Source organism: Dromiciops gliroides, chromosome 2, assembly GCF_019393635.1.
Source record: "Dromiciops gliroides isolate mDroGli1 chromosome 2, mDroGli1.pri, whole genome shotgun sequence".
Lineage (NCBI taxonomy): Eukaryota > Metazoa > Chordata > Mammalia > Microbiotheria > Microbiotheriidae > Dromiciops > Dromiciops gliroides.
In genome coordinates, this window is record NC_057862.1 from 509,901,836 (window position 1) to 509,915,346 (window position 13,511).

The 13,511-nt window shown below is 36.3% G+C and overlaps 1 protein-coding gene across 1 annotated transcript in view; it reads left to right on the forward strand.

The window, feature by feature from the left end:
- The first annotated feature begins 1,332 nt into the window (after positions 1-1,332).
- Positions 1,333-13,511, forward strand: part of MYOM2 (myomesin 2) — a 154,438-nt gene continuing 142,259 nt past the window's right edge. The window contains 2 exon segments of the mRNA XM_043989877.1: positions 1,333-1,424; positions 12,977-13,095. Coding sequence (XP_043845812.1) covers positions 12,989-13,095 — 107 coding nt within the window. The 5' untranslated portion in view covers positions 1,333-1,424; positions 12,977-12,988.

Below are 13,511 nucleotides of genomic sequence, written 5' to 3' on the forward strand. Positions count from 1 at the left end.
ACTGCAAAGTCTCTTTAGGAATCATAGACTCAGGTCTGGAAGGGACCTTAAACATTACATAGTTCCACCTCCTCATTATATGGGCGATGAACAGAAGTCCAAAGACCTGATGTGACTTAATAAAGGTCACACAGCTTGTGGTAAAGCTGGGAATAGAACAAATTTCTTGATTTCCAGTCCAGAGTTCATGCTGCCTCACCACAAAATGTAGTTCTGTTGCTAAGCCTATCCTTTCCAAACATCTATTTTTTTCATGGTTTCAGGATCCAAATTGTATTGTGACATCAATTTGACTCACTCCTTTTTAAAAATTATTATTCCCTAACTTGAGTCCATGTTCTGAATCAGAGAGATTCATTGAATTTTTCCAATTATCCTCCAAGGAATAATTCTTATACCACCTCTTCCATGGTTTTCCCAACTGGAAGTAAGCTGTCCTTTTTTGTAATCTCATTGTACTTTGTACCTCTTAGGGACTTTTCATATTTTGTTATATTTTTAGCTATTCCTGCACTTAATAGACACATAAGATATATTTGTTAAATGAATGTACAAATTCTTTTGTTTCTATCTGAACACATGTGGTATATAAATGTGGACACATTATATGTCTCTGTTTAGATACAGTATGTGACAACAGCTATAAATAAAATATAATTTTCAAGATGTGCAGGGGATCTTTTTTCTGGTTAAAATTCTTTAAAAAACAAACAAACAAACAAATGTGGGATGAAAGTAGGTGATAGTAAGAGTGATGACTTGAAAAACATTCGAATCCAGAAAAGTCTGGTAAAAAAATGGAATCTCGCTCTTTTCTGATGCACAGAAGGATTTTTTTTTATTTGTTTGACATGGCTTAGCAAATGGCAATAATGTTTATTGAAATTCAGACAGTCATTAAAGACTCATCAAGTAGTGTCATTTTACATGCCAGGGAACCACGGAATCTAAATCATAGGGACTGACATTTGGCTTACAGGACTTAAAACTCAGCAGTGAATTCTCATTTAACAAAGTAAAAATAAATAAATAAAATTGTCTTGCCCCTTAACCCTTATTTTCTCTTCTTATAATTTTTTTATGGAAGAAAGAATACATATGTTGTGGTAATATAATTATTAATTTTTTTTACTTCCATCTTTTCCCTTTTTTGAGGTGTGCTCAAATTGTGGGGAAAATTGTAATAATTAGAAATTTAAAAGATCTGCTTTCCTTAAGATTAACACTAGAATTTATTATGTAGATGTCAATTTGGGGAGAAGAACTCCTTCTATTCTATATATAGCATACTCTCTGGCCATAAATGGGGAGGGAAGGGGCAGGAGCTTTCAAGACAGAAATTATTTTTGTTTTCCTCAGCTAGAGCTTGGTGAGCTGGGTGGGGAAGGTCTCCTCTTCTCTTGACTATTTAAATTTCTCACTAGGTAAGTTTTCTTTTCTTTTCTTTATATCCTTCCCCCCACCAAACTTGATATAGTAAAGGAACGAATAATAAATTTGATGAATGATTTTATATATCTCTCGTAATAGTGGCAAATCTTCAGGGTAAGTAAGGATTAGGGGTATGTATGCTTCAAGCATGTATGAGGGACATTATTAAAAATGTTTTATTCATTACAGAAAGAGAAGTTCCACAGGTCCTTGGGGGACAGAAACTATTTGACTGGATTTAAATAAATATTTGTGTACTTATATTCCTCAGTGATAATCATTATTATTTCAACATTCCAGTGACTCTTTAAAGTAATTTGTACTCGATACCTTTATTTGGGGGACTTGCATCCTTTACCATACTTATAGGTGGTCCTAGACAGAAGGATGGCATTTGGAAATTTTGCTGCAATTGTCTGAACAAAAGAATTCCCTAGGAGAATACAGAGTGGAAATAATATAAAGTAGAAAACTGTGCTGCCCACCTGGGGACTTAGATTATTCCTCTTTGGTTAGACTTCTTAGTCGGGACAGGGGGAGGTAGTACTTTGGCCATATTAAAATTTTTCAAGTAACTGCCTTAAAACTTAAGCCATTAGAGAGCTGACTTTTCTCTCCTCCTTTTCTCTTTTTGATGTGTTAGGATCCTTCTGAAATTTTTTAGCAAAATTCCATCTAATAGAACCTTTGCCTAATTTAAGTAAGCTCTTGAAACTATACCTGGCAAAAAGAGATAGTGGAATTTGATGATTGCCCACAGTCAATGAATGGACACTAATGAAGAATAATGGGGGGTGCAATGGTTAGAAGCATCTAACTTTTTTATATTATATTATTTCATATATTTTGTGCCTTGGTTAGAAAGATAGTGAATTTACAGAGCTAGGAAACAACTAAATTTTAAAAGGTGTTCTTGGTAAATCTCCTTAGTAGATGAAGATGGGGCATTTTAGGTGAGGTAGGCATTAAATTAAGGGGCACTCAAGGATGTTTTATGTATGTGTGTGGTTTTGTTCCTATGTTGGTTTAGACCTATGGTTTTCTTCATATGGGAAACACCTGGTATGAAAACTCCTACTGTTGCAGATTTGCAACTCATGATAGCTATATAGTCTTTGAGAGTTGATTTAAGCTTTGAGAGGTTGTGACTTGGTCAGTGTCACATGGATAGCATATATGAAAGGCAGGACTTGAACCCATATCCTCCTGGCTCCAGGCTTGGCCCTGTATTCTATATGCTGCAGTGACTCTTATGACTTATTTAATTAATGCAAAAAAAAATCCCCCCAGGGATGATTATGATATAACATATAATATGGTCTTACTTTTAATTCATTCAGCTTTTCTAATGTATAAGCATTATGTCAGTTACTGGGAAAGTGTACCTTTTCTGAAAATGATAAATTACTTTGTCTTCCACTCTGCTCAGTTATTCATTGCTTAAACATTTAGGTAGAATACATGATGTACCCTTAAGCTTCAGCTTCTTTATAGCAAAAGTACACTTAGTTGAAGACATTCCAGAAGTCACCCATCAATTGGCACCAAAAGTTTAAGTAAGTGGTAATTGATTTGGAAAAAAAAAAGTACTTGAGGAATACTTGGGAAAATGTCATTTTCCAAAGGCCAGCCATTGCCATCAAATCTCATAGGAATTTATCACTGAAGATTAAAAGAGGCAATAGAGTACAGTGGAAGGAGCCACTGGGAGTTGTGGTTAAATCCTGGATTAAAATCCTGGCTCTGACATTTACTACTGGTGTCCTTGTGTGAGTGACATCCCCTTTCTGGGTCTCGATTTCCTCATCCATAACATAGGGGAGTTAGGCTCACAGGCCTCTGGGGTCTCTTCCACCTCTAAGGATATGAGTTTTTCCTATATTTTACATGTGATTGCTATAATTCTATGAAGATTTTTTTTTTTTAGAAAATATTTTAAAAGATTTTCACTAAAGTTTGAATTCTGGCTCTGCCACTTACTTCTGTGAACATAAGCAAGCCACTTAATCTTCCAACTGTCAATTTCCTCTTCTTCAAATTGAGAAAAATACTAATTAGACTACTTACCTTTGACTGTAAGAAATTTACTTTGTGAAGCTCAAATTCCTACAGAAATAATGTATTTATTATCCACGAGAGATATATTGTCTTAGGTTCAGAAAAATATGTTCACTTAGGCCTCTAGTGTGTTTACTGAAATTCACATTTTTAGGTTTATACCAACTGGCCACTGGATTTAGGAAGACCAGGGTTCATATCCAGTCTTGGGCATTACCAATGTGACCTTGGAGAAATAATTTACCTTCTCTGAGACTCAGTTTTATCATTGCTAAAATGAAGAGATTGATCTATATGATATTTAAGGTCTCTTCCTGCTTTAAAGCTATGGTCCTATGATTAAGTTATAAATGGGTTGTGACCTATATCAGGGGAGAGAGTTACCATTCCTCCATGTGGAAGCAATCACAGATCCTTCATGTAAGCATGGGATAATAGCTAACTAGCTCAGTTTATGAATGATCCATCAATACTCATCAAACTGAAATAAAGACTTAGCAATTCCCTTAAATTTATTTATTATAATACTTTCACAGAATAACAACTATCAGGATTTGGAGGAACTTCAGAGGCTATTTCGCCCAACTCATAAAGGAACACAAATTCCCTTTACAACATTCTGGACAACTGGTTTACTTGAAGTCATCTGATGAAGGGGAAATCTGCTATGTTGCCAGGCAGTCCATTCCTCTTTAGCATAGCTCTAATTGTTAGGAAGTTTTTCCTTACATCAAACTGAAATCTGCCTCCCTGTAACTTTTACCCATTGCCCCTGATTCTGGTCCTGTGTCTTTAGATGGCATGGGAGAGCTGGTCTCAAAATATTCCTTGCAGAGTGGAATGAATGCTAAGCATATCATCAACAAACAGTCCTCAATATTTGATGACAGTGTAACATTTCATTCTGGTGTTGTAATTCCTTAACCTGACTGGGGCTTTCTTTAAGAGTCCCTAGGAAGCAAACTGAGCCTAGAAACCACATGTTATTCTAAGTTTTTTCTTTTCTATTTAGGGTACCCATGAGGTACATTCCCTATTTGTACTATATTTTGTTTCTTCTTTCAGAAAGGCTTTAAAAAAGTTAATTATTTCTTCCCTATACTTTTTATGAAGCTGCTGAAATGGTTTGTGCCTTCGAACAGAATTTTTCCTTCTAAAATATAATTTAGAGATAATTTTGAAGAGGTAGGATGATGTATAAAGCTCTTTTAGCTTTTACCCACTAAGACGATAAAAATGTGTTTCTGGGGACTTGGGTTCAATTCCTGATTCTGGGAAGAAACAAGTGACTTTTTTGAAAGCCTTTCTGATAGAAGGAACAAAATCTACATCAAATAGGGAATATACCTACTTTGTACCCCCAAATAGAAAAAAAAATTGTAATAACCTGTGTACCATAGGCTCACTTTGCTCCTTAGAGATTCTTAAAGAATGTCCTTGTCCGGTTAAAAATTACAATACCAGAATGAAATGCTACAGCCATCAAATATTGAGAACTGTTTGGTGATGATGATACCCTTAATATTGATTCCACTATACAGAGACTATGTAACCTTGGGCAAGTCATTTAAGTGTTCTGAGCCTCAGTTTCCTCATTTGAAAAAAATGAGTTTAGACTGGACAGTGACCAAGGTCCCTCTCTGTGCTAACATTTTGGAATTCTAAGAGGTCATTTAGAAATGACATCAATATGCTTCATGGGCCAGTTCAGGTATGACTACTTGAATGATGCCATTTAAGAGCTGTTTGAAAGAACTAGAGATGTTTAGCCTGGCAAAGCCAGTTCAGACATAACAACTGTCTTGAAAGCTTTTTTGAAAGAGTAGGGGATTACATGAGTTCTTCCTGGTCCCAGAGGGCAGAATTAACTGCAATATATGGGTGTTAGGAACACACAAATTTTGGCTATTTTAAAGGAAAACAAAACAAAAACAAAACTTTTTTCTAAGTTAATTTTTTTTGAGAGGCAATTGGGGGTTAAGTGACTTGCCCAGAGTCACACAGCTAGTAAATGTCAAGTGTTTGAGGTAAGATTTGAACTCAGGTCCTCCTGAATCCTGGGCCAGTGCTTTATCCACTGGCGCCACCTAGCTACCCCTGTAAGTTAACTTTTTAACAGAGGAAGAATAGGATGTCTCAGGAGGTAATGGGTTCACTTCCACTAATGGTCTTCAAGCAAAGGCTGGATAATCCTTTGCTGTAAAGCGCCTTTTTTTTAGGATCAGGTCTTACTACATGACCATTTATAACCCTCTTAGCCCTGAATTGTGGTAGTATGACTGACTACCTGATTTTCTCAGCTAGATATGCCTTCTTCCTCCTCACTTCACCTGTACCACTTTGTCATTATATATGTAACATAGTCTAACTTATAGTTTAGTTTAGTTTGTGAGGTAAGTACTAGGTGGCAGAGTGGATAGAGTGATGACCTTGGAGTAAGGAAGACCTGAGTTTGAAACCTGACTCAGACGTAATAATTCTGTGTCCCCAGGCAACTTGTTTAACCTGTATTTGCCTCAATTTCCTCATCTGTAAAATGGAAATAATAATAGTACCTCCCTGTCAAGGTTTTTGTGTGGATTGTATTTGTAAACCACTTTGTAAACTTTAAAGCACAATATAAATGTTAACTATTATTTTAGTTATTTGAATCTTCCCCTTATATCTCCTAATAGATTGTAAGCTACTTGAGGGTTGAAACCATATCTTATTTCTTTTCAGCATGTAGGGCTGTGATTTCTATACACATAGGAGACAATGAATATGTTTGTTGAGATGTTTGTGGGAAGGGAAAATGCATAAAGTTCAATGATAAAGATGTCCCAAATGCTTTAGTGCAGTTCAAAGCTATTAAAGCTTAAAAAGTTATTTTTACTTAAAAAGTTTTTTAAAGCTTAAGACCATACTAAGACTTTTGAGACACATTGTATTAGAAAATAGGTGCTATCAGGGGCAGCTAGGTGGCGCAGTGGATAAAGCACCAGCCCTGGATTCAGGAGGACCTGAGTTCAAATCTGACCTCAAATACTTGACACTTACTAGCTGTGTGACCTTGGGCAAATCACTTAACCCTCCTTGCCCCACAAGGAAGGAAGGAAGAAAGAAAGAAAGAAAAATAGGTGTTGTCATTGTGTTGATGAGCAAAAAGTCCCAGTGACCCATAGAACCGACAATCTCATGTCTAGAATTGCCTTTCCCAGCAAAGAGTTGAAGTGAAGAAGGCTAATAGGAAAGAAAGTTGTTGAAAGGGGGTTTAGTGGTGTAGGAGGCACAGGTGATGAAAAGGAAGTGTGGACAACTGGCAGAATGGTCTCTCACATGAAGGATCATTCTGTGGTTCTCCACTAATATCCATCAAATCCGAAATTGTTGTGTAGTTCTGCTTCTGGTCAGTGTGGTATAGTGAAAAGGCTGTTGGGTTAGGAGTCAACAGATATGAGTTCTGTTCCTTGCTCTGCCACTAACTAGCTGTATGACTTTAAGCAAATCATTTCCCTTCTTTTGGTTCTAATTTTCTCATGTGAAAAGCAAGGGGGTATGTACTGGATGCTCTCTAAGGTCCCCTCTAGTCATAAAAAAGGGTCATTCCATGTTTTATACTACAAGGGATGCCTTTTCCAAAAGACTAGCAGAGCACTTGGCTGGGTGTGGAAGCAGTCACCATGGCAGGGACTGGTTTGTGTGTATAGACACAGTTTTAAAGTCCTCCTTGGCAGAGGACCAACTGAGAGGTAGAAATGACAGCAGCAGCAGCAGCTGTGTGTTAGCAGACTCAGGATGTTTGGGAGGAATTCAGGATGAGGTCAGTGCTAGAGTGTGAATCTCCATGGAGCACAGGAATGAGAAAAGTTAGGAAATCAGCACACCAGAGCAATAGGCACATTTACAGGAGAAATACTGAATGGAAGTCTTGGAAAGTACCTTACAGGCCCAATAAGAACTCCTTCTACAAGGTTTGGAAACCATAGAACCTGAGCCTGAACTGCTAAGCTCAAAGATTAGAACTGAACTCAGGTTTATATTTAGCTCATGAAAAATTACTTCCAAGGATGTAAAGGCATGCTGTACTATAATCATCAAAGGATGTCTGAGGCATACCTTAAAGCTAGCGCTTTGCTTGTGTAGAAACCGAGGTAAATAATAAATGCATGATTTGTCCAAGGAGTGGGTTTAGGAATAAAAAGAAACTTTCTTTCAATGTAGTTCTATTCCACTGATCACCAGAAGGTATATCCTTTGCTTCTGTGCATGGATTTGAATAACTGTGTGTCCACACATTGTTTGTGATATTAATCAAAGTGTCAAATTAAGTTAACAAGTATTTAGTGAGTGCTGACTATGTGCCTGCTGGTGGGAGATATGGTGAGGCTTTTTTTAAGGGTACCCAATCAGCTGTTTCCAGAAGGTTTGAATAATGCTGACCTTTTACCATGGCATTGCCTTCAAAATGGGAAACTAAATATAATCACTGGGTTATATATACTTTGTGGCTTTTCTGATATAAATTATAAATTTAAGGTTGCCCTAACCCCAATTATCCAGTGCAGTTCTGGGTCATCCCCTTCCCTCCCATTGCCATCAGGGAATCATACTACATCTTAAAATAATCAAAATTTAATTATGAGATCATAGATTTAGAGATCACCTAGTCAAATACCCTCTTTTTATAGATGAGGAAATTAAGGTCCAGAAATTTGATTGACTTGTTATAATAGACCACATGATTCATGACTGAAGCAGGATTAAAACCCAGATGTTCTGATTCAGAATCTGGAATTATATATTTATAATATTCTATTATGTAACATTCTATTTAGAAGGTAAATCTGTTGGAAAAAAAGAGACTTCTTGTATAATGCAATTTAATTCAAATATTAGTAGCATGCCCTGGTGTTTTATTTTGACATCGAGGTAATTGATTTCTCAGAGGATATGTAAAATCAGTATAAGCTCTGGCTGATCGAAGAACTTCAGACTTGGAATGGACCTCAGCAGCCATCTAATGCAACCTGTCTCAGATTAATAATCCCCTCCACAACAGATTCAACAAATTTCCTTCTCAACAACTTCTACTCATTCCTTTAGGATCAACCATAACAAGTCTAGTCTCCCTTTCATGTCACAGCCTTTTAAATACTTGGAAACAGCAATCTGGGTCCCCTTGTCTCCTCTTTTCTAGAGTAAGCAGCCCTAGTTCAATTTATCCTCACATGATATAATCTATATAGGTCCTTCACCATCCTGGTTGTCCTCTTCAGGATACTGTCCATGTTATCAATGGTCTTGAAATGTGAAGTCCAAGCCTCATTACAATACTACAGGCATGATCCTGAGCAGAGTATAGTAGTAGAGTTAATTACTTAATCCTGGACAGTATAGGTAGAGTAGTGGATAAAGTGTTGGATTGGAGTCAGAAAGACCTGAGTTTGAATTATCCCTTACACACTTCCTAATTTTGTGACTCTGGGCAAGTTACTTGACCTCTTGGTCTGGTTTTTTTTCCATGTAAAATGGAGATCATAATAGTGCTTAATTCTCTGGGTTGTGGTGAGCATCAAATGAGATTATATGTAAAGCACCTTGCAAAATTTGAAGCATCATATCCATTCTAGTTATTACTAATGTAGCTTGCCTGGATTGGTTTTGTTTGACTTCCCTATTACATAAGGCCATCTATTACAACTGTGGATCTGATGTACAAACAAACCCAAGGCATCACTGACAGTGGGTGACCTGATCTCTGCTGAAGTACTGCTGACCACTGATGTTCTTGAGTCTTCAGCAATTTAGAATAAGTCTGGTCTCATCCAAGTAAAAACAATTCTAATATCTTCAGGTAATGCATTCCACTTTTGTACAGCTGGAATTGCCAAAAAGGATTTTGTTTTGTTTGTTTTTCCTGATATTGTGCCCAAATCTGCCTTGCTGCAATTTCTACTTACTTATTCCTATTTCAGACCTCTGGGGCTAAGCCTAATATTTCTGATAGCCCTTCAGATAGTTGAAGGTACCTGCCATGCCCTCCTTAAATCCTCTCTTTTCCAGTTCCTTTAATAGATGGTAGGACTGTCATTCCTCTCACAACCTTTTTCAGCCTCCTCTGGACAAATTCCAGTTTGTCAATGTTCTCTTGAAAATATGGAACCCAGAATTAATGCTGGCATTGCCACAAACCTTCCATGCTATCTGGAACAATCCTATTAAGCTTATATTTTCACTCCTTTATGAAATAGTTGAAAAAATATAAAACCACAGTTTCTTCCAAATAGATATGAGGCATAAATGTAAAAGATTGTTCAATAAAAATTAAAATTGGGTTAAATGCAAGAGAACATCTTTTCCAACTCTGACTAGGGAGAATTCTTAACTAAACAAGAGCTAGAACTCATAAAAGAGAAAAGATACAATTTCATTATGTAAAATTGAAAGCTTTTGCAGAAACAAAAGTAGTACATCTAGGATAAGATGGGAAAATGTCAATAGGGAAAAACAATCTCATCAAATATCTCTGATAAAGGTCAAATTCTAAGATATATAGAAAATGAGCACAGATATATGATCAAGAATCATGACAAATTATCAAAGGATAGAAACAAACAGTTTGCATGATTTGAAAAAGATAATTATAAATCATAAACAATCATATAGATCATTCCAAATCACTAATAAGATAAATACATATTTATGAAAATTCTGACATTTCATTTCATACCTAGTTAATTGGCAATATGGCAAAGAGAAGTCATCAATGTTGGAAGTGCTATGGGAAAAAAGGCACACTAATACATTGTTGGTGAAGCTGTGAATTGGTCTGACCATTTTGGAAAACAATTTGGAAATATTTGAAAAAGTGATTAAACTATTCATTCTCTGACTCAAAGATCCTACAGCTAGGGATGTGCCCCTAAGGAAGTCAAAGACATGAAGACTGAAATATCAATAGCAACACCTTTGTGTTAGTAAAGAATTGGAAATAAAAAATGTGTACAAATTGATTGATAAATGGCTTAACCAGCTATAGTATTTAGTTGTAATATTAATCATAGGAAATGATAAATATGAAGAATTCAGGGAATTGTGGGAAGTCTTATATGAACTCAAATAGAGTGAAATAAACAGAGTTTTGGGAATTATATATATATATATATATATATATATATATATATATATAACAAAAATGAGAAAAATAATAAAATGATGCTGAAGCCTATAATGATAATGACTATTCTTAACTTTGGAAAAGAGATGAGGAAATGCCTCCCTCTCCTTTCTCTAGAGAGGTAGGTAGATATATTCTGTCTGAAATATTGTCTCCTAGCCATAGTTGAGAAAGACATTCTCTTGCATTTTATTGCAACTTTTATTTTTATTGCGTAGTATTTTACATTTAGATCACTTATCTACTTGGAACTGACTGGTTTTATAATTCTTTCAGTGATATTTTTATCAATAGTGCATAAAACATGGAAAATATGTTTTGCTGAACTTTTTTTGTTACAAAAGAAGGCTGTGTGTCTGTGTGGGTGGAATAGGGTAAAAGGATATATTAGAAAAAGACAGATATGGAAACAAAAGGCATTGATAACACTTTAAATAACAATAACTTTTTTGAGTACCTCCTCAATGTGAAGAAATGGCTGGTGACCCATTTGAAGAATCCTAATTTAAAGGATCAATTTGATAGAAAAATCATAGTAATCCTTATATAGTGCAGAACTACTCAAATATTAATGTTTGTCCTCATTCCCTCCATTCCTCCTTTCTACTTCTTGCCCCTCTTCTTTACCCCCACCTTTTTTTCTACCTAGAAGAAAAAATCAGGTTTCTTATAGGTAATAGAGAATCTATCTCTCAAGACAGTCTTTAACACAAAGGTAGGCACTCAAATTATTAAGAAGCAAAAGTAGGTCAGTGAGATCAACATGATATAATGGAAGTTGTACCAATTTGGGAGTCTGGAGTGTTCTAGGCCCAGCTATGTTTACTAGCTATCTTTCTGACATAAGTTGTCTCTCTTAGTACATGGTCATCAGATCATCTCCTTGAATCACCTTCCCACTTTGGCAATTATGTTACATCCCAAATAATTTAACCTGAGATTTCAAAGTTGGGTTTTTTAGGAGTTTAGTTTCTTTACTGCTCCACTGAAGCTATCTTCTGAAAACTCCTAAAAGTATCTATAAATGGCAATGATAGTAGATCCCATCAAAGTTCATCTCATGTAGTAGATGAAAGGTAAAATAACTGAAGAAACAAAGATTTCATCTTCCAAGCATATTGATTTATTAAGCAACACATGCTAATTGCCCGACAAACCAGGACCAGACCTCCTCAGCTGCCTGGACCCTAAATGCAGGGGGAGACAATGTTATATACATTAAAAACAATTAATCAACTAAGGCCAATTAATTAAACAGAAATAATGCAATATTAAGTAATCTGATTTCCAATTGGATGAAAGATTTGGGACTTTCCTAGTTGACAGGGGGAGAGCAAACAGGTGAAATAACCTGAAATCAGAAAAGGAGGTGTCCCACTCCCCAAAGTATCTGTAAATCATCAAAGGAATGTGGAAACCATAACTGATTAATCAGTTTGGGGCCAGTTTTGAGGTAAGACATATGGGTTGCTTGATATGTACAATTGTGAGAAAACTCCTTGCAACAGTCTTTGGATCTGACTGAGTTTGGTCAGCATAACCTAGGTCTTTAGTGAAAGGTGTCTAAACAACAGGTAGAGGTGTCCCAGTTCTCCAGCCATAAAAGGGAACATAAAGTTAAACAAAGCCATCCCCACAATTGAATAAAGTTTTCTCACAAAACTAGACCCATAATTGAGTAGAAAGAGAACTGAACTAGCTCCAGAATTGAGTCACAAGACTGAATCGGTATGGTTTATTCAATTTCCACAATAAACCACTTATTACCCTAATCCCCTTAATTCCTTCACTTATTAAGCTATTATCCCCTTTCACTTTAAAAAAAAAAATCTTAAAGATCTCCAGGGACTTACTGACTAATGGAGTTGAAAGGGATTTTAAGGGATCATGTGATCCAGCCTCATTTTACAGGTGGGGAAAACACATTCCAAGGAAGAATAAAAGAGTAGTATCTCTCTCTCTCTCTCTCTCTCTCTCTCTCTCTCTCTCTCTCTCTCTCTCAGCAGGGCAATGAGGGTTAAGTGACTTGCCCAGGGTCACACAGCTAGTAAGTGTTGAGTGTCTGTGGCCGAATTTGAACTCAGGTCCTCCTGAATCCAGGGCTGGTGCTTTATCCACTGAGTCAACTAGCTGCCCCCAAAAGAGTAGTATCTTAATGACTTTTAATCTATATAAGTTCTTTAAGCTATGTAAATCCTCCCATATTGGCCTGTTAACTAGATTAGGCTTATGTTTTATGGCTATGATGCATGTTAATACCATTAACTCAGAGAATCACAGATGTATTTTTGAATCCTTAAATGCTTAAGTGTCATTCTTCATTTGCAGGAGGAAGCAACAATGTCATCAGTGGCACTCCCTTTCTACCAGAAGAGACACAAACACTTTGACCAATCATATCGCAATATTCAGACACGGTATCTGCTAGAAGAATATGCAGCCAAAAAGTAAGTTGAAGTTTTCTGGAAGATACTCTAGAGTTTATCCCCATGTCCCCAAAATGCATGATGTGGATGTGAAGTCACAGAGCAGAGGAAGAGGTAGCCATGTCAGATATCCTTCTCTTTCTCCTAGGAATCCTAAACTTTTTTTTGGCAGAAAACCTAGAGAAGGTAGATAGCATGACAACAAAATGCATTCTGGACATCTATTAGTTAAGACTTTGAGATAAACATAGTTAGATGAGTGATGTAAAAGTAGAAGGGACTTCAGAGGCCCTCTAGACTAGCTAGTCATTTTGCAGATGAAGAAACTGAGGTCCAGGGCGATCAAGTGACTTGCCTAAGGCCATACACAGATAGCATGTGAAAGAGAGTTGATTTCTGAAAGTGATAAGGTTTTAGGCTTCTAGTAGCTTCCATAT